Source organism: Telmatherina bonti (genome assembly GCF_933228915.1).
Source record: "Telmatherina bonti genome assembly, chromosome: 8".
Taxonomy (NCBI): Eukaryota; Metazoa; Chordata; class Actinopteri; order Atheriniformes; family Telmatherinidae; genus Telmatherina; species Telmatherina bonti.
The window spans coordinates 41020031-41043809 of NC_136626.1; the positions used below are offsets into that span (position 1 = coordinate 41020031).

Genomic DNA, 23779 nt, shown 5'->3' on the forward strand with positions numbered 1-23779 from the left:
AACCATCACACAGTACTGAGAATAACCATCACACAGTACTGAGATTAACCAACACATAGAACTACTAATGAGATTAACCATCACATAGTACTGAGATTAAACATCACAAAGTACTGAGATTAACCATCACATACAACTACTACTGAGATTAACCATCACATAATACTGAGATTAACCATCACATAGTATTGAGATTAAACATCACAAACTACTGAGATTAACCATCACATACAACTACTACTGAGATAAACCATCACATAATACTGAGATTAACCATCACATAGTATTGAGATTAAACATCACAAACTACTGAGATTAGCCATCACACAGTACTGAGATAAACCATCACACAGTAATGAGATCAACCATTAAATAAAACTAGTACTGAGATTAACCATCACATAGTATTGAGATTAACCATCACATAGTACTGACAGTAACCATCACATTGTACTGAGATTAACCATCACACAGTCCTGAGATTAACCATCAAATAGAACTAGCAATGAGATTAACCATCACATAGTACTGACAGTAACCATCACACCGTACTGAGATTAACCATCACACAATCCTGAGATTAACCATCACATAGAACTAGCAATGTGATTAACCATGACATAGAACTAGCAATGAGATTAACCATCACATAGTACTGAGATTAACCATCACATAGTACTGAGAGTAATCATCACATAGCACTGAGATTAACCATCACGTAGTACGGAGATTAAGTATCACAAAGAACTAGTACTGAGATTACCATCACATAGCACTAAGATTACCCATCACACAGTCCTGTGATTAACCATCACATAGTACTGAGGTTAACCATCACATAGAACTAGTACTGAGATTAACCATAACATAGGACTACTACTGAGATTAACCATCACATAGAACTACTACTGAGATTAACCATCACATAGTACTGAGATTAAACATCACAAAGTACTGAGATGAACCATCACATACAACTACTACTGAGATTAACTATCACACAGTACTGAGATTAACCATCACATATAACTACTAGTGAAATTAACCATCAGACAGTACTGAGATGACCTAACACATAGATCTGAGATTAACCATCATATAGAACTGAGATTTACCATCACATAGTACGGAGATTAACCATCACATAGAACTAGTACTGAGATTAACCATAACATAGGACTACTACTGAGATTAACCATTACACAGAACTACTACTGAGATTAACTATCACATAGAACTACTACTGAGATTAACCATCACATAGTACTGCGATTAACCATCACATAGTACTGAGATTAACCATCACATAGTACTGAGATTAACCATCATATAGAAGTGAGATTAACCATCTCACAGTCCTGAGATTAACTATCACACAGTACTGAGATTAACCATCACATATAACTACTAGTGAAATTAACCATCAGACAGTACTGAGATGACCTAACACATAGATCTGAGATTAACCATCATATAGAACTGAGATTTACCATCACATAGGACTGAGATTAACCATCACACAGTCCTGAGATTAACCATCACATAGAACTAGTACTGAGATTAACCATCACACAGTACTGAGAATAACCATCACACAGTACTGAGATTAACCAACACATAGAACTACTAATGAGATTAACCATCACATAGTACTGAGATTAAACATCACAAAGTACTGAGATTAACCATCACATACAACTACTACTGAGATTAACCATCACATAATACTGAGATTAACCATCACATAGTATTGAGATTAAACATCACAAACTACTGAGATTAACCATCACATACAACTACTACTGAGATAAACCATCACATAATACTGAGATTAACCATCACATAGTATTGAGATTAAACATCACAAACTACTGAGATTAGCCATCACACAGTACTGAGATAAACCATCACACAGTAATGAGATCAACCATTAAATAAAACTAGTACTGAGATTAACCATCACATAGTATTGAGATTAACCATCACATAGTACTGACAGTAACCATCACATTGTACTGAGATTAACCATCACACAGTCCTGAGATTAACCATCAAATAGAACTAGCAATGAGATTAACCATCACATAGTACTGACAGTAACCATCACACCGTACTGAGATTAACCATCACACAATCCTGAGATTAACCATCACATAGAACTAGCAATGTGATTAACCATGACATAGAACTAGCAATGAGATTAACCATCACATAGTACTGAGATTAACCATCACATAGTACTGAGAGTAATCATCACATAGCACTGAGATTAACCATCACGTAGTACGGAGATTAAGTATCACAAAGAACTAGTACTGAGATTACCATCACATAGCACTAAGATTACCCATCACACAGTCCTGTGATTAACCATCACATAGTACTGAGGTTAACCATCACATAGAACTAGTACTGAGATTAACCATAACATAGGACTACTACTGAGATTAACCATCACATAGAACTACTACTGAGATTAACCATCACATAGTACTGAGATTAAACATCACAAAGTACTGAGATGAACCATCACATACAACTACTACTGAGATTAACTATCACACAGTACTGAGATTAACCATCACATATAACTACTAGTGAAATTAACCATCAGACAGTACTGAGATGACCTAACACATAGATCTGAGATTAACCATCATATAGAACTGAGATTTACCATCACATAGGACTGAGATTAACCATCACACAGTACTGAGATTAACCAACACATAGAACTACTACTGAGATTAACCATCACGTAGTACTGAGATTAAGTATCACACAGAACTACTACTGAGATTAACTATCACATAGAACTACTACTGAGATTAACCATCACATAGTACTGCGATTAACCATCACATAGTACTGAGATTAAACATCACAAAGTACTGAGATGAACCATCACATAGTACGGAGATTAACCATCACATAGAACTAGTACTGAGATTAACCATAACATAGGACTACTACTGAGATTAACCATTACACAGAACTACTACTGAGATTAACTATCACATAGAACTACTACTGAGATTAACCATCACATAGTACTGCGATTAACCATCACATAGTACTGAGATTAACCATCACATAGTACTGAGATTAACCATCATATAGAAGTGAGATTAACCATCTCACAGTCCTGAGATTAACTATCACACAGTACTGACATTAACCATCACATATAACTACTAGTGAAATTAACCATCAGACAGTACTGAGATGACCTAACACATAGATCTGAGATTAACCATCATATAGAACTGAGATTTACCATCACATAGGACTGAGATTAACCATCACACAGTCCTGAGATTAACCATCACATAGAACTAGTACTGAGATTAACCATCACACAGTACTGAGAATAACCATCACACAGTACTGAGATTAACCAACACATAGAACTACTAATGAGATTAACCATCACATAGTACTGAGATTAAACATCACAAAGTACTGAGATTAACCATCACATACAACTACTACTGAGATTAACCATCACATAATACTGAGATTAACCATCACATAGTATTGAGATTAAACATCACAAACTACTGAGATTAACCATCACATACAACTACTACTGAGATAAACCATCACATAATACTGAGATTAACCATCACATAGTATTGAGATTAAACATCACAAACTACTGAGATTAGCCATCACACAGTACTGAGATAAACCATCACACAGTAATGAGATCAACCATTAAATAAAACTAGTACTGAGATTAACCATCACATTGTACTGAGATTAACCATCACACAGTCCTGAGATTAACCATCAAATAGAACTAGCAATGAGATTAACCATCACATAGTACTGACAGTAACCATCACACCGTACTGAGATTAACCATCACACAATCCTGAGATTAACCATCACATAGAACTAGCAATGTGATTAACCATGACATAGAACTAGCAATGAGATTAACCATCACATAGTACTGAGAGTAATCATCACATAGCACTGAGATTAACCATCACGTAGTACGGAGATTAAGTATCACAAAGAACTAGTACTGAGATTACCATCACATAGCACTAAGATTACCCATCACACAGTCCTGTGATTAACCATCACATAGTACTGAGGTTAACCATCACATAGAACTAGTACTGAGATTAACCATAACATAGGACTACTACTGAGATTAACCATCACATAGAACTACTACTGAGATTAACCATCACATAGTACTGAGATTAAACATCACAAAGTACTGAGATGAACCATCACATACAACTACTACTGAGATTAACTATCACACAGTACTGAGATTAACCATCACATATAACTACTAGTGAAATTAACCATCAGACAGTACTGAGATGACCTAACACATAGATCTGAGATTAACCATCATATAGAACTGAGATTTACCATCACATAGGACTGAGATTAACCATCACACAGTCCTGAGATTAACCATCACATAGAACTAGTACTGAGATTAACCATCACACAGTACTGAGAATAACCATCACACAGTACTGAGATTAACCAACACATAGAACTACTACTGAGATTAACCATCACGTAGTACTGAGATTAAGTATCACACAGAACTACTACTGAGATTAACTATCACATAGAACTACTACTGAGATTAACCATCACATAGTACTGCGATTAACCATCACATAGTACTGAGATTAAACATCACAAAGTACTGAGATGAACCATCACATAGTACGGAGATTAACCATCACATAGAACTAGTACTGAGATTAACCATAACATAGGACTACTACTGAGATTAACCATTACACAGAACTACTACTGAGATTAACTATCACATAGAACTACTACTGAGATTAACCATCACATAGTACTGCGATTAACCATCACATAGTACTGAGATTAACCATCACATAGTACTGAGATTAACCATCATATAGAAGTGAGATTAACCATCTCACAGTCCTGAGATTAACTATCACACAGTACTGAGATTAACCATCACATATAACTACTAGTGAAATTAACCATCAGACAGTACTGAGATGACCTAACACATAGATCTGAGATTAACCATCATATAGAACTGAGATTTACCATCACATAGGACTGAGATTAACCATCACACAGTCCTGAGATTAACCATCACATAGAACTAGTACTGAGATTAACCATCACACAGTACTGAGAATAACCATCACACAGTACTGAGATTAACCAACACATAGAACTACTAATGAGATTAACCATCACATAGTACTGAGATTAAACATCACAAAGTACTGAGATTAACCATCACATACAACTACTACTGAGATTAACCATCACATAATACTGAGATTAACCATCACATAGTATTGAGATTAAACATCACAAACTACTGAGATTAACCATCACATACAACTACTACTGAGATAAACCATCACATAATACTGAGATTAACCATCACATAGTATTGAGATTAAACATCACAAACTACTGAGATTAGCCATCACACAGTACTGAGATAAACCATCACACAGTAATGAGATCAACCATTAAATAAAACTAGTACTGAGATTAACCATCACATAGTATTGAGATTAACCATCACATAGTACTGACAGTAACCATCACATTGTACTGAGATTAACCATCACACAGTCCTGAGATTAACCATCAAATAGAACTAGCAATGAGATTAACCATCACATAGTACTGACAGTAACCATCACACCGTACTGAGATTAACCATCACACAATCCTGAGATTAACCATCACATAGAACTAGCAATGTGATTAACCATGACATAGAACTAGCAATGAGATTAACCATCACATAGTACTGAGATTAACCATCACATAGTACTGAGAGTAATCATCACATAGCACTGAGATTAACCATCACGTAGTACGGAGATTAAGTATCACAAAGAACTAGTACTGAGATTACCATCACATAGCACTAAGATTACCCATCACACAGTCCTGTGATTAACCATCACATAGTACTGAGGTTAACCATCACATAGAACTAGTACTGAGATTAACCATAACATAGGACTACTACTGAGATTAACCATCACACAGAACTACTACTGAGATTAACCATCACATAGAACTACTACTGAGATTAACCATCACATAGTACTGAGATTAAACATCACAAAGTACTGAGATGAACCATCACATACAACTACTACTGAGATTAACTATCACACAGTACTGAGATTAACCATCACATATAACTACTAGTGAAATTAACCATCAGACAGTACTGAGATGACCTAACACATAGATCTGAGATTAACCATCATATAGAACTGAGATTTACCATCACATAGGACTGAGATTAACCATCACACAGTCCTGAGATTAACCATCACATAGAACTAGTACTGAGATTAACCATCACATAATACTGAGATTAACCATCACATAGTACTGAGAATAACCATCAAATAGAACTAGTACTGAGATTAACCATCACACCGTACTGAGATCAACCGTTACATAGAGCTAGTACTGAGATTAACCATCACACAGTTCATTCATCCTTCATTCATTCATTCATGACGTCACCATGACGGAGTACTGACAGTAACCATCACATAGAACTGAGATTAACTATGACATAGAACTAGTACTGGGACTAACCATCACAAAGTACTGAGATTAACGATCGCACAGTACTGAGATTAACCATCACACAGTCCTGAGATTAACCATCACGTAAAACTAGCAATGAGATTAACCATCACATAGTAGAGATTAACCATCATATAGAACTGAGATTAACCATCTCACAGTACTGAGATTAACCATCATAAAAAAACTAGAACTGAGAGTAACCATCACACCGTAGTGAGATTAACTTTTACATAGAACTTGCACTGAGATTACCCGTCACACAGTCCTGAGATTAACCATCACATAGAACTACTACTGATATTAACCATCACATAGTACTGAGATTAACCATCACACAGTCCTGAGATTAACCATCACACAGCACTGAGATTAACCATCACATAGAACTGAGATTAACCATCACATAGTATTGAGATTAACCATCACACAGCACTGAGATTAACCATCACATGGAACTAGTCCTGAGATTAACCATCACACAGTACTGAGATTAACCATCACTTAGTACTGAGATTAACCATCAAATAGAACTGAGATTAACCATCACACATTCCTGACATTAACCATCACATAGTACTGAGTTAGAACATCACATAGAATTGAGATTAACCAACACATAGTACTGAGATTAACCATCACATAGAACTGAGATTAACCATCACACAGTACCGAGATTAACCATCACATAGAACTGAGATTAAACATCACACAGTACTGAGATTAACTATCACAAAGTGCGGAGATTAACTATCACATAGAACTAGTCCTGAGACTAACCATCACACAGTACTGAGATTAACCATCACATAGAACTGAGATTAACCATCACATAGAAGTAGCAATGAGATTACCATCAAACAGTAATGAGATGGTAAATGGTAAATGGACTTGTACTTCTATAGCGCTTTTCTAGTCATACAGACCACTCAAAGCGCTTTACACTACTTGTCACATTCACCCATTCGCACACACACTCACTCAACACACTCATACCCCGATAGGCACATCGGGGGGCAGTTTGGGGTTCAGTGTCTTGCCCTAGGACACTTCGGCATTTCAGGGGAAGCCTGGAATTGATCCCCCAACTTACCAGTTGAAGGACAACTGCTCTTCCTCCTGAGCTACAGCCGTCCCATCCTGAGCAAGCACACTGGCGACAGTGGGAAGGAAAAAACTCCCTTTTAACAGGAAGGAAACCTCCGGCAGAACCCGGCTCAGGACAGGCAGCCATCTGCCTCTGCTGTGTGGGGGGAAGAGGACAGAAAGACAACAGACAACAGGAACTGCTACTCCCGGCCAGGGAGACCTGCTGAGACAGGAGACATACATGTTAATGATGCAACACTGCTTTGGGGGGGGGGGGGGGGGGGTAAAAGAAAGAGATAAAGAGAAAAGGAAAGCAGCTCAGTGTATCAGGAAATGTCCCTCAGCAGTCTAAACCTATAGCAGCATAACTAAGGGATGCTAAGGGATCCATCCCTAGCTATAGGACTTATCAGAAAGATAAGTCTTCAGCCTAGTCTTAAAGGTGGGGAGGGTGTCTGCTTCCCTAACACTAACTGGGAGCTTATTCCATAAGAGAGGGGCCTGATAACCAAAGGCTCTGCCTCCTGCTCGGCTCTTTGAGACTCTAGGAACCACAAGTAAGCCTGCAGTCTGCGAACGAAGTACTCTGCTTGGTATATAAGGAACTATGAGGTCTTTGATATATAGTGGTGCCTGGTTGTGGAGGGCTTTATATGTAAGGAGAAGGATTTTAAATTCTATTCTAGATTCAACAGGCAGCCAATGAAGAGAGGCTAAAACTGGAGAAATATGATCTCTCCTGCTGGTTCTGGTCAGGACTCTGGCTGCAGAATTCTGGATCAGCTGAAGGCTTTTCAGGGCATATTTAGGACAGCCCAGTAATAGAGAGTTACAGTAATCTAGTCTCGAAGTAACAAAAGTGTGAACCAGTTTTTCTCCATCACTCTGAGACAGAATGTCCCTAATTTTGGCTTTATTACGTAAATGAAAGAAGGCTGTTTTAGTAACCTGCTTAATGTGTGGGCCAAAGGACTGGTCAGGGTCAAATATTATTCCAAAATATTAACCATCACATAGAACTACTACTGAGATTAACCATCACATGGAACTGAGATTAACCATCACATGGAACTGAGATTAACCATCACATAGAACTGAGATTAACCATCAGATAGAACTAGCAATGAGATAAACTATCACAGAGTACTGAGATTAACCATCACACAGAAGTCATGAAACTAGACACCAAATTTCCCTTTTATTCACCTCCATCAGCACATCAATCATTCTGCATTTCCATTAATGCCTTTATTTCAAAGTCAGATTCTTAAACAAAGTAGCAGAACTGTCTCCAACAGTGAGTCCCTGGACCGGCTCTGGGTCCCTGGACCGGCTCTGGGTCCCTGGATCGGCTCTGGGTCCCTGGATCGGCTCTGGGTCCATGGTCCGGCTCTGGGTCTATGGTACGGCTCTGGGTCTATGGTACGGCTCTGGGTCCTTGGTCCCCTGACCGGCTCCGGGTTCCTTGTCCCCGGACCAGCTCCGGGTCCCTTGTCCCTGGACCGGCTCCGGGTCCCTTGTCCCTGGACCGGCTCAGGGTCCCTTGTCCCTGGACCGGCTCAGGGTCCCTTGAGGATCAGTCTCAGAACAAGATGCTGGTTTTAGCTTCACCTTCCTTTAACAGTCATCCAGCTATAAACGTTTGGTCATAAGACAGAAATGTTTCCTTTCTGCAGACCTAAAAACACGTTTTTAATGTTTTTATTCATAAATTATTTCCCTTTTCGTCAGAATAAATCTAAACATACTTGCAGTCAGAAGAGAAGAAGTCAACACATTTACATATTTACACACCTGCTGGTTCAACAATCAGAACGTTAGCTTTAGTGGATAAAAGCAGCTTTCATACTGGGCTTGAACATGCATGGCATGTGCGTGCACACACACACACACACACACACACACACACACACACACACACACACACACACACACACCTTTGTCTGGGCTGGGAGTGATGGACACTTAGTGATCATCGATCCACTTCTGATATTAATAAATGCTTTTAAAGTATAAAACCATGTAGTCTTTGCTCCTCCACTGGGTGGGTGTTTGGGGGTGGGGGGGTTTACCAACCACTCACTGGTTTGGTGACTGGGTGATCATTTTATCTGACCTGGTCAGACGTCCAACAGGGAACAAATGCAGAAACTCATCTGTGATATGAAATTACATTTCTACTCTCTAAACTCATGAAGATGCTTGAATGCAGGTGGAAAAACCTCCCAGCTGCTCCAGCACACAGAACCAGTGGACACTGGTCCATCTGTGGTGCCGATTACAGGTGGGAAAACCTCCCAGCTGCTCCAGCTCAAAGAACCAGTGGACACTGGTCCATCTCTGGTCAAACGGTGGTGGACTTGTGCTTGCTGCTCTGAGGCACAGAGAGCTGCAGGACCATCCCATCATCCACCTCATCCTCACTGTCTGTTTCCCCAAGTTTGGGGTGGATGCATCTTCTGCTTCTCTGCTGGAGGTCCTGGAGGCTGGGGTCCATGACTCCGTCGTTGTCTAAAGACCGATAGATGTCACTGACGCCCTCGTAGTGATTTACTATGTGGATCCCATCAAAGGTGGGCCGAGCGGCCGCACGGCTCGGTCCTTTCAGGCAGCAAATCTGAGAAGAAACAGGAAAAATACTAATGAACAACAGTACTGTCCAGTTAACCAGCCAGTTAACTAACCAGTTAACCAGACAGTTAGATAACCAGTTAACCAGACAGTTGGCTACCCAGTTAACTAACCAGTTAATCAGACAGTTAGATAACCAGTTAACCAGACAGTTGGCTAACCAGTTAACCAGCCAGTTAAATGACCAGTTAACCAGCCAGTTAACTAACCGCACCACGCGGGAAGCGATCTGTCTGTGGAGGCAGAATGATGACGAGGCTTTCACACCTCTAACAGGAAGTAGGTAAAACCCAGAAGAGACGATATGAATCTGTTCCTCTGCACATCAAACAGAAACTCGCACGGGCTGCTTGTTGCCTGGTAACCAGACTAAACACCGAGAACAAGCACTTAAAGACTAAAGATTAGGTTAGGATTTGGTTTTAGAGAACATGGAGTCTGATCAGGTCCACCTATGGGAAGCCAGTTTGATGTGCACTGCTAAAACATTCCCAGCGGGTCCGTTCCTGCTTCAGGACTTTGCAGCCTGGAAATGAAATGCTAAACAGTTTCTACTCCATCAGCTCAGAATTTTACATTTTGGATAAATGAAATAAAAAGAAAATACACGGTCACTGTCTTCCTGAACAATCAGCCTTCACGGGAAAAAACACAGCTGTTGTTTAAAAATAATCTAAACTAGAACCAGCTGTTATTGAAATAATAGCAACTGTGAATGCCAATTTATTGAACTATGCTGAATGACTGAAATGAAATTGCACAAGAAATTGGAAAAAAAAAAAAAAAATTCAAATTGCTCCACATTGGGATTTGAACCCATAAACTCCTGTATTGAAGCACACTGACTGACTTACTCACTACACCACCAGTATGTTTAGTTACACTTTAGAAAAAGCATTGAGATTTCTTCCAGTTGGGACGGGAACACCTTTGTTTTTCACGTCCAGCAGGGTGGAATTAGTGGAATTGCAAAAACATGTGTGAGGTTGAACTAAACTCCAGTGAAGATGTGACAGACTTTATTGTTTAATGTGAAAAACTTTGTTTAATGAGTTCAAGTTAGGTTTTATCAAAGACTTGAAAGACTTTGCAGGGAGCATTGTTGGAACAAATCCTTCATATTTAACTGAGACGTTTGCAAATAAATTCCTTGAAGTGTGCAGCAGAGACCAATAGTTCACGTTGAGCAGCCTGCAGAACTGCACGCCATCACACAAGCAGCTGACAAACAACAACAGAGCTGTATGTTAAATGCTGCATTTGAACCAGTACCTTGTATGTGTACCTGTGTACCGGTGCAGAAAATGGACCAATCGCTGAGCTGAATTCTGTTTTGTCCACGCACTGGAGAGGATTTTAACATTTGGCAAAAATGTGAATAACTTGAAAAGTTTACATGTTAGAAAGACCAAAAGTCATAGCACATATCTCTTGAATGAGCTGAACAGTTTGATACCTGAATGGTTGAAGTGAAGCAAAAGGTGAAGGAGGAGTAGCGTGCCAAACATTTTGCAGGAAAGACAATGGGGACGGGAACTTGATGACCCGGACACTGCAAACTGGTGCAGAGATCTGAAACCCCCAAAACTAATCACAGAGCTGAATTTTTGCAACGTCCAATGCACAGTGGGTTTGAAAGACTTTCATCCAATCACAGGGCTGAATTAATTTTTTACAAAATGCTAAATATCTGAAAAACTACAAAGATTTGAAACGACAAAAGTCAGAGCACACTTTTCCTGAAAGAGCTGCAGGGTTTAAGATGTGAATGATTGAAGTGACCTGAACGGCACAGGAGGAGTAGCGCGGCAAAGTTTGGCGGAATAATAATAAAAATGGTCGAACAAGATCTCAATAAATAAGGATCAAACTGTGATCCTATCAGTGCAGAAATCCTGAGTTTCAGTCAGGGTGTCTAATGATGGCCTCAGATAACAGGGGCTTCTGTTGTGTCTTTCTTTCTCCTGGTTATGTGGAGCTACAGTTAGGAAACGTGGTTTATTTTCATGTTAACACTTTCTGGTCTGGGTTAGTTGATTTAGTTGGTTGTTTCAGCTTTGGTTCACCCCCACGTTCTTGCTTTGCAGGTTTGTTTATTGATATATTTTCATTGTGAGGGCCAGGACGGAACGTTTTTTGTAACATAAATTGGTTGCTTGTCCAGGAGACTGACCTGGTTTTGCACGCTGGTTTTGGTTGGCAGCGTTTTTTGTTTAACATGTCATATAATTAAATTTGTTATATGCTAAGGCTGGGGAAAATTCTATACGCTGTTCCTTATTAAAACAGACTCAAAACACGGTGATCCAAACTGGGACACAAGCTAAAACACAGGAAGGCCACCTTCAATGGGGGCCGGGCAGAAACTCATTTAACCAACACTGTTCTGGGGTACAAAACACTGATGCACAGAAACCAGGCACCCCCTTTACATTTTCATGTACCACTCCAACAATACATTAACTTCCACTGTTGAGAACAACTAAAAATAAAACTACTCTAGTGTTTAAAACATTTCCTTCCACTTAATGTATAACCATCAGAAAATAAACTTTTTCTCAAAATCACTTCAAAAACAATGACAGAACCTAACCAGCAACCATTTGGCCTTGTGGCCTGACTGGTTTACAAGTTCAGTCTCTCTGGAGGCTTGTGTTGCCTCCTTGATCTTCCCAGTTCAAACTTAGGAACTCTTTGCTCTGTGGCAGCTGTTGCACAGTCCTCCTAAAGTGGAGCATTCACAGGCTGAACCACCTGCTTTGACAGTCCCTCATTCTGCTGTGTTGCTCCAGGCACCTTAATATCCACTGAGATGTCTGTATTACCCTGAAACCTGGTACTGGAAGGGTTCTCCTCCCCCTCCTCACATCGGACACGTAACTGATCCTGGTACCTGCAAATCTGCCGACCGTCCAACAAATCGACAGTGAACGATACTGGCCCTGTGCGGTGCACCCACATGGCGCGATCATTAACACCTTGTCTCCAGATGTGAAAACTCTTTCTTTGGCATGTTAGTCCCATCTAACTGCAGCATTTCTGCAGGGGACACCCCTGTTGTGGTATGAGGAGTGATCCGGTACTGAAACAAGAAACGAGACAGCTTGGTTCCCAGGGAAGAACCAGATATTTTCTTTAAGCCATCCTTTAGAGTCTCTGCTAAACCATTTGAGGCTGGATGATGATGCGATGCGAACATGGCAAATACCATTCCTCTCCAGAAATTCATGAAATACCTCACTTGTGAAGGTGGGCCCATTGTCCACAACAATGGTGTCTGGTAGACATGTGTGGCAAAAATAGTCCCAAGCGTCTCTGTGGTGGCTGTTTGACATGATGTGGGCATCTAGCCACTTTCAATGAGCATCTGCCAGAACCAGGAACATGTGGCCCATGAACGGTCCTGCAAAATCCAAGTGAAGTCAGGATCAGGGATGGCCTGGCCACTCCCAGGGATGGAGCAGAGCTGGTGCTGGCATTTTCTGATTGATCTGACATTGTGTACATTCTTTTACTTTGCCCTCAATAGCATTGTCCATTCCTGGCCACTACACAAAAGACCTGGCCAGGCTCTTCATTCGTGACACACCAGGGTGAGCATCATGCAGCTCCTCCATCACCTGTGCCAGCCCTGGTGTTGGAACAATCCTCTGAGAGCCCCACAGGAGACACCCATCTTGAACACTGCCTCCCAAAGGGTTTGAATACTTCCTGCTCGACGGACGCTGGCCAGCCACACATCATCCACCTCTTCACTTGTGATAAAACTGGATCTCTGTCTGTCCACATCTTTATCTGCTTCACTGTCACGGGAGTCTGGGATAGTCTATCTAGCAGGAACACAGTCTCTGGTGGCATACATGAGTTACTCGGTGTATCAGCAGGGGGAAGACGGCTGAAAGCATCAGCATTTGCATTTCAATGCCGGCCTGGTACTGTATTTTATATAGATAAGCTGAGAGAGTTAACGCCCAGCGCTGAACTCTTGCTGATGCCAAGGGGGAAATGCCTTTCGACTCACTGAACAACCCTGTTAAGGGCATGTGGTCTGTACAAATGATGAAAGGTCGACCATATAGGTACTGGTGGAACCTATAAACTGCGAATACCACTGCTAGTCCCTCCTGTCCAGTTGTGAGTACCCTTTTTCTGCTGCTGTGAGTGTGCGGAACATATAATCTGTTGGTTTTCCTGATCTGTCCTCCATCCTATGTGAAAGGATAGCTCCACCTCCATAGGGAGAGGCATCACATGACAGAACCACTGGTTGCTCTGGATCAAAGTGTGCCAGCACTCTATCAGAATGTAGCAGTTCTTTCTCTTGGGCCTGCTGCCACTTCCACCTGCTGTCTGCCACTTCCACCTGCAGCGCAAGCGTCGTGGAAAGGTCAGGTAAGAATTTGCCATAGTAATTTACCAAAAAGGACCTGAGCACATCGGAAACACTACACCACTTGCAATGGTTTGAATGCTTTCTCCTGAGACAACCAATGAACGGCTGCACACCCTCATGAACTTGTTGAATATTCAATTTCAATTCAATTCAACTTTATTTATATAGCATCAAATCACGGCAATGCCATCTCAAGACGCTTTACAGACAGAGGGGAAAACATAATGAAGGCCAATTCATAATAGCCTATATAAGGAAACCAACAGATTGAGTTGAGTCCAACTCAATCTCCCATCCTGAGCAAGCACACTGGCGACAGTGGGAAGGAAAAAACTCCCTTTTAACAGGAAGGAAACCTCCGGCAGAACCCGGCTCAGGACAGGCAGCCATCTGCCTCTGCTGTGTGGGGGGAAGAGGACAGAAAGACAACAGACAACAGGAACTGCTACTCCCGGCCAGGGAGACCTGCTGAGACAGAAGACATACATGTTAATGATGCAACACTGTTTTTTTTTGTTTTTTGTTTTTTTTGGGGGGGGGGGGGTAAAAGAAAGAGATAAAGAGAAAAAGAAAGAAGCTCAGTGTATCAGGAAATGTCCCTCAGCAGTCTAAACCTACAGCAGCATAACTAAGGGATGCTAACCATCCCTAGCTATAGGACTTATCAAAAAGATAAGTCTTCAGCCTAGTCTTAAAGGTGGGGAGGGTGTCTGCTTCCCTAACACTAACTGGGAGCTTATTCCATAAGAGAGGGGCCTGATAACCAAAGGCTCTGCCTCCTGCTCGGCTCTTTGAGACTCTAGGAACCACAAGTAAGCCTGCAGTCTGCGAACGAAGTACTCTGCTTGGTATATAAGGAACTATGAGGTCTTTGATATATAGTGGTGCCTGGCTGTGGAGGGCTTTATATGTAAGGAGAAGGATTTTAAATTCTATTCTAGATTTAACAGGCAGCCAATGAAGAGAGGCTAAAACTGGAGAAATATGATCTCTCATGCTGGTTCTGGTCAGGACTCTGGCTGCAGAATTCTGGATCAGCTGAAGGCTTTTCAGGGCATATTTAGGACAGCCCAGTAATAGAGAGTTACAGTAATCTAGTCTCGAAGTAACAAAAGTGTGAACCAGTTTTTCTGCATCACTCTGAGACAGAATGTCCCTAATTTTGGCTATATTACGTAAATGAGAGAAGGCTGTTTTAGTAACCTGCTTAATATGTGGGCCAAAGGACTGGTCAGGGTCAAATATTACTCCAAGGTTTCTCACTGTAGCACTGGAAGCTAAAGTAATGCCATCCAGGTTCATTACAAAACCGGAAAATTTAGCTCTGAGTTTTTCAGATCCAACGAGAATTATTTCAGTCTTATCTGAGTTTAAGAGGAGAAAATTTCTAGACATCCAAGTCTTTATGTCTATGAGACAATTTTGTAGCCTATTGGGGTGATTTGTTTCATCTGGTTTAAAGGAAAGTATAGTTGAGTATCATCTGCATAACAATGAAAGTTTATTCCATGCTGTCTAATAATTTTGCCTAAAGGGAGCATATATAGCGTGAAGAGTACTGGTCCAAGTACAGAACCTTGAGGAACTCCATGACTTACTGTAGTTTGGGAGGAGGACTTGTCATTTACATGAACGAACTGAAGTCTATCAGATAAATATGATTTAAACCAGCTTAACGCTGTACCTGTAATTCCAATCACCTGTTCTAGTCTCTGTAACAGAATGTTATGATCAACTGTATCAAATGCAGCACTAAGATCAAGCAAGATAAGTACGGACACAAGTCCTTTGTCTGAGGCCATAAGAAGGTCATTAGTAACTTTCACCAATGCTGTCTCAGTACTATGATGAGCTCTAAATCCTGACTGAAACTCCTCGCATAAATTATTTCTGCTCAGGTGGGCATGTAGCTGAGCTGAAACTATTTTCTCCAGAATTTTGGACATAAACGGGAGGTTAGATATAGGTCTATAATTTGCTATCACCTCTGGATCCAGAGATTGCTTTTTAAGTAAAGGCTTGATTACAGCAGTTTTAAATGATTGTGGTACATATCCTGTCACAAAAGACATATTGATAAGACTTAGTAGTGATGTATTAATTAAAGGGAAAATGTCCTTAAAGAGGCTCGTTGGGAGAGGATCTAAGATACAGGTGGATGGTTTAGATGAAGCTATTATTTTAGTTAATTCAGAGGGTTGGACAGGACAGAAACTATTTAGACACAAGTCAGATCCTGGTTCTAAGGATGCTTCGGAGACCACAACAGGCTCAACATTATAAGTAGAAGGAAGAATATTGTGAATTTGATCTTTAATAGTGTCAATTTTATTCCTGAAAAAATACATGATCATCACAGCTAAGTGAGAAAGGAATACATGGCTCCACAGCGCTCCTAGTAAGCCTAGCTACAGTGCTGAAAAGAAACCGAGGGTTGTTTTTGTTTTCCTCTATCAATGATGAATAATAAGCTGTTCTTGCCGTACGTAAGGCTTTTTTGTATACGATTAAACTTTCTTTCCAGGTTAAGTGAGACTCCTCTAGTCCTGATGAACGCCATCTGTTTTCCAAACGCCTTGATGCCTGTTTTAGAGCTCGAAGCTGGGAATTAAACCAGGGAGCCTTCATAATCTTACCTAATTTCTTCTTCTTTAGGGGAGCAACATTATCCAAGGTTGTACGCATTGAAGCTGTTATAGTATCAGCATGCTGATCAATCTGAGCAGGAGTAAGGCTTAAAGGGGGACTCTCAGTCATGCTAACACATGGTAGAGGGGAAAAATTGATTCAATTGATAATATTGTCTGATAAACATCTACTATAGTAGAATTTATTTTTGGTCAGACTCAGACAAGAGATCAGAGAATTCGGTCAGAAACTCGGAGTAAGGTCCAGGTGGGCGATACACTAATGCTAAAAGGAGCGGTTTCTCTGAATTCCATTTTGGATGAGATCAATTTAATGTCAGGAATTCAAAGGATTTATAGTTAGTTTTGTGCTTAGGATTAATTAAAAATTCTGACTTAAAGATAGCTGCAACACCTCCTCCTCTGCCTGTAGTTCTAGGAATGTGAAAGTTTAAATAGTTAGCTGGCGTAGCTTCATTAATACTAACATAATCCTCTTGCTGTAACCAGGTTTCCGTAAAACAGAATAAATCAATGTGGTGATCACCTATCAAGTCATTGACTAATAAAGACTTATTTGGGACTTAATATCCTTGGTGTTGTTAGCTGCAGTTTCCATCGCGCAAGCAAAGCCTTTTGGAAAGTCAACATAGCTTCTCCCAACAGTCTGCGCTGCATGCCATCATCATTGATGCCACACATACATGTGTAACAGTGCTCTTCATGCTTCCCCCACCACACACACTCAGCTTTCTTCCTCCTTGTAGTTTAAAAAATGAAACTTTGACAACTGAACACACAGTGGGGAAAAGTGAAATGGAGAATAGGGGTTCATATCACAAATACTGTATCAGTCAACATCCAAATACTTCCTTTTGATGTAACCAGTGCACATGTATGAAAAAATTCAGGAGTGACTACAAGCGAACCAATCTGAAGACAACAGGAGACGAACAGGTCAAAACAATGTTTTATGGAAAACTTTAGAAGTCACATGACACATCTGAAACCACTCACCTGAGGTAGCCTGCCAGGCAAGATACAGACATGTTGGAAGAAACAGATTCAGACTGGTTCAGAACATAGAACCCAATACACAGAAGAAATATTTCTTATTGTGAAGAGATGATTATCTATAACATTGGATCCTAACAACAAGCCTTGGGTCAGTAAATCCCTTAAGAATTCTCTCAATCAGAAAAAAATAGCTTACTATCAAAGAGAAGGTAAAAAAAAAAAAAACTGGTGAAAAGGGAAATAAAGCTGTCCAACTTGCAGCACAGAGACAAGGTACAGAAGATACTAGAAATCTATTATGTCCTAGTGGCGAAGGTACCAACACCGAAGATACTGAATGCTTATTGTCCTGTGTTGCCCTGACCTCAGTGGCAATTAAGAGTTTGGTGCCTATGGTGACAAAAGCTAGCTTTCAATGACACATCCAATCATTGATCCACTTCGGTTTGCCTATCAACCCAGGAACAGGGTTGAGGATGCTGTTGAATTTTGTTGCCAGGCACTTGAAGGGTAGGAAAGCACATGCAAGTTTACATTTTATATGGCATGCAGCCTCATGTTCTTGCTCAGAGTCTTTCAGAAATACCTAGCATTGACTTTGGAGCCATATGTTGGTTGGTTGATTTTCTGACGACAATCCTGTCAAAGCCCAAACCTATGTTAAAAGTAAAGCAGTGGAAACAGTCAGTCAGTGTAAGCACTTCCTGGATGACAGACCTTCCTTTGAGACAAACCTAGATGCCATCTTTTGGAAGGCAAAACAGGGGCTCTGAACCCTGAACTCTGAACCCCGAACCCCGAACCATGAACTCTGAACCCTGAACCCTGAACTCTGAACTCTGAAGTCTGAACCCTTAAGTCTGAACCCTGAACTCTGAACCCCGAACTCCGAACCCCAAACCATGAACTCTGAACCCTGAAGTCTGAACCCTGAAGTATGAGATGCAGATCATTAAGCTGTACTAAGTTCGTTGGGCTTCTCACTGATAAGTACATAAATTTAAAGTCTCATATAGAACAATTAATAAGAAATCTAGCTAAAAAAGTTGGCCTTTTTTTAACGAAGACACTAACTCTTTAACTATATTACTCGCTTCATACAAAACTCTGTTTGAGCCACACATTAATTACTGCAATGTTATTTGGGACAACACACCCGAGTTATTGACAGAAATTGGAAAGCCTGCAAAGGAAGATAGTTCGTACAGAGTAGGGCCGTGTCGGAGTCCGTTGTTGGGACTGTGAGCTAGTCTGTTGTCGGTTCCACGTCGCCCTTTTTATATTCAAACCGCATCCAGACAGAAATTTCCCTCTTTTAGGAACAAGATCATCAGTTTGGGTTGGCTGCTCATCTTTTAGTGAATTATCCTCTGAAACACGTCTGCTACCGTCTTCCTGCATGTTTATGTATTGCAGCCTGCCGTAAAGCGCATCTTGATGTAAAATACTGCAGTAAAGCAGATTATTGTGGCGTAAACGATAGAGCCTCATATGAAACGATGGACATTTTCTATCGTCCAGACGATACATATTGTCATATCACCCAGGCCTATACAGTGTCATGGTTGAAATATAACGCCACCAAAAGACCTCTCTTTCACTGATATGGTGTCCTCTGGCTAACTGAATTAAATTTATTTCATAATACCTGTTAAATGCACCAAATTCTAAATAAAACAACCCTAGACTGTATGTGCTTGGTCCAGTATGCAGTCTGCTGCATGAGTATGGTACGAGAAAAAACATCTAAACACTGGGAACGAAGACTTAAAGCACTCAGAGACGTGTTCCTCTGGGTGAAGAGGTTCCTCGTCCTGATAGTAGTCTATACATTCTGTAATCATGAACAATAAGAAATATAGTTAGACCCCTCAGTTTACTGTAAATCTGTTAAAAACTCTGACCAATCCAAACGTTCCAACCCAAATGGAGTCGTTCATTTCTTATATTTCAAAGCTTCTTCTCCCGGCTCCCCTCCTCCCCCTCCAGCAGCGTATACCTGATAGCCACACCCTGCATATAAACAGCGTGTTAGGATGAAAATACACACTGTGTGAAAAGGGCCAGAACCCTGACATATCTGTCAGGGATATTTCCCTAAATATCGGAAGAATCCGGACCATTTCTGGTGCATTTTGAGACACGTTTCATGTCTGGTGATATACGGACATAAGATACTGCATGAGGACATATATTGTGTCCGGACACAAGGTGTGTCTGACTTTTGTCATATATGAGCTCCGGATATGACCTGTGGTCACGTCCGGAAGTATTTGTGGTCAAGATACTGAACAGAGCCAGAATCCTGGTGTATCTGTAGGGGATATTTTTACTAAGTCTAAGAAGAATCTGGACCATTTCTGGTAAAGATCCTCAGTGGTCAACATGTGCCATATCTGGTGATATATGGACATAAGATACTGCATGAGGACATATATTGTGTCCAGATACAAGGTGTGTCTGACTTTTGTCATATATGAGCTTCGAATATGATCTGCAGTCATGTCCAGAAATAGCCGAGATCAAGATACTAAAAAGAATCTGAATCCTGACATATCTGTAGGGTATATTTCTCTGTGCCTTATAAAAATCTGGGCCATTTCTAGTAAAGTCACAAAACGTTGACATTTTTCTTTCTTGATATGCGGGTTCAGGATACTTGTGCAGATATTGTGTCAGGATACCAGACAGAAGCCTAGTGTAGCAATAATGACTAAAAACCCATTTTTTGTGTTATTTATTGTATATTCTTTTTACAAACACACGCAAGTGAGCAGAAAAGTTCATTTGACAGCAAAGAAAATACTTAAATATCTGTCTTATACAAATTTGACCAATATGATGTTATATATCAATGGATGATTTATTGCTGGGCGAAGCACATGACTAAATACATTTTGCTAATGGTTCGATCACAAACATATAACATAGTTTCTTGCCTTCTTGTAAAAAAGACTACTTTAGACGTATTGCAGCTGTCTTCAGTGGAATGAAAGAGGCCTTTGAACATAGCAAATGTGTCATGGGGAAATCAGACATTGTGAATGTGTTGTGGCTGCAGTCAAAGGGAAACCATGAGAAGAGGCATGTTAAATTGTAGAAAAGTTTACACCTTCTTGTGCTCTCTCTTTTGTAACAGGGATTGTTCTCACAACGACCACTTCAATGGCAAATTGCTCTGGGCTTGGCCACAATGCCAGACAATGACATGCAAATCAGCCATTTTGGGTGTCTTCCAGGGCAGATTAATCTCTGTAAATCTTCCAAGTCAGAAACTCTGAATTGAAAAATGTTTTGCTGAAGTTCACAGAGTGAACTTGTGTTTTCCTCTAGAGTATGTTTTCACAAAGAAGTAGCTAAATTACATGTTCATCTTCTGATGACTCCACACGCGAGTTGGTGGTCGTCTCATCAGATGGAGGGAAAAAAACAAAACAACAGTTCTCCATATAGATCTGATCAGTATAACTTTAGTCGAAAGCTGCAGTAAAACAATTTTAGTTGGATGTATTGACAAAGTCATTGCTCGTAATTTGGATGTAAAATGGGAGTAAATAATTTTCCTTCTTTCCACTTTTTAGGCAAAACTCTTTTTTTTCCCCTGATTTTCTTTCATGGGTCATTGTTTGAAAAACGACAGACTCTTGTCTCCTCTGTTTTTGCTGTAAATACCACCGTCTGAAATACAAAAAGCAAACAGTTATACAGTGAAGCAGGGAAATAACTCAGACTGAAAATTAATGTACTAAATGTGTGTATGTGTTGCAAGCAGATTCACAGCAGGCGAATCTGCTTGCATTCTAGGAACATGTCAATTACATGTGATGACTCGGATGTAATGAAAAGAAGTATTGAGCAGATAGAATCTATTTCATGACCAATTAATTACAGTTGAGACATTTGTTTCCCATGTCAGTGCACCATGTATACCTATAAAATTACTAGATAGAACCAGGCATGTGCCAATTAAAATGATAGCCACAGATGTGAATAAATTGTTGGTACCCTTTGGTCAATCAAAGAAAAACTCACAATCGTCACAAAAATAATTTGAATCTGACAAAAGTAATAATAAATAAAAATTCTAATGAATTTAACCAGTGAAAGTCAAACATTGCTTTTCAATCATTCTTTAACAGAATTCTATGAAAAAATAAACTCATGAAACATGCCTGGACAAAAATGATGGTACTCCTCGAGAAGACTGAAAATAAAGTTACCAAAGGAACATGTTAATCCAAAGTGTGTCCACTAATTAGCATCACGGGTGTCTACAATCTTGTAATGAGTCGGTGGGCCTATATAAAGTGGAACTGTTTGCCAAGTATGGACAGAAAAGAACACTGTCTCTACCGGAAAACATGGAGGAGGTTCTGTGATGTTCGAGGGCTGCTTTGCTGCATCTGGCACAGGGTGCCTTGAATTTGTGCAGGTACAATGAAATCTCAAAACTATCAAGGGATTCTAGGGAGAAATGTGCTGGCCAGTGTCAGAAAGGTTGGTATCAGTTGCAGGTCATGGGTTTTGCAACAGGACAATGAGCCAAAACACTCAGCTAACACAAGAATGTCTAAGAGGAAAACATTGGATTAAAGGCGCCTTCTATGAGTCCCGACCTAAATCCTATTGAGCATCTTTGGAAGGAGTTGAGACATGGCACCTGAAAAAGGCACCTTTCAAATCTGAGAAAACTGGAGCAGTTTGCTGAGGAGTGGGCCAAAATACCTGCGGAGAGGCGCAGAATTCTAACTGCCAGTTACAGGAAACATTTGATGGCAGTGATCGCTTCAAAAGGTTGTGCAACAAAATATTAAGTTAAGGTCCCATCGTTTTTGTCCAGGCCTGTTTCATGAGTTTATTTTCATATAATTATGTTAAAGCATGGCTGAAAAACAATGTTTTACTTTCATTGGTTAAATGTCATAGAATTTTTATTATTTTAGTCAGATTCAAGTTATTTCTGTGACCATTGTAAGTTTTTCTTTCATTGACTGAAGCGAACCAACAATTCTGTCCACGTATGTATAGTTTTAGATCAAATGCAACATTCAGTACATTACCTGTTGACTTCCTAGAGTCATCAGTGTAATCAACAATGTGGTATGGCAGTCTTACCAACTGAGTGGGGAAAAAAAACATAATATAATCGGCCAAGTTTCCACGTTGTCTGCTATAACAGGAAGTTATTGTTGACCTATGAAAAGTTTTTACCTACACACTTTCTGCCAGTATCCATGCTGCCTCTCTCCTCCATCTGACTGAAAACATGCAGTACAATGACAACAGGAGATGGATCAGCAGCTGTAATCATTGTGTATAATTTGGTTTTACAGACATTTAAGAGCAGTGCTTGCTACAGCATATACCCCTTTAACCCATTAGAACCGTCCTTGATAATTCTGCAATTTAATTTGTTACACAG

At 40.2% G+C, this 23779-nt stretch overlaps 1 protein-coding gene across 1 annotated transcript in view; it reads right to left on the bottom strand.

Moving 5' to 3' along the window:
• Positions 1-8889: 8889 nt before the first annotated feature.
• Positions 8890-23779, bottom strand: part of evi5b (ecotropic viral integration site 5b) — a 381555-nt gene continuing 366665 nt past the window's right edge. Inside the window, exon 17 of the mRNA XM_079245478.1 lies at positions 8890-10306. Within this exon, the coding sequence (XP_079101604.1) occupies positions 10034-10306 (273 nt within the window). The 3' untranslated portion in view covers positions 8890-10033. The remainder of the gene's footprint in view (positions 10307-23779) is intronic.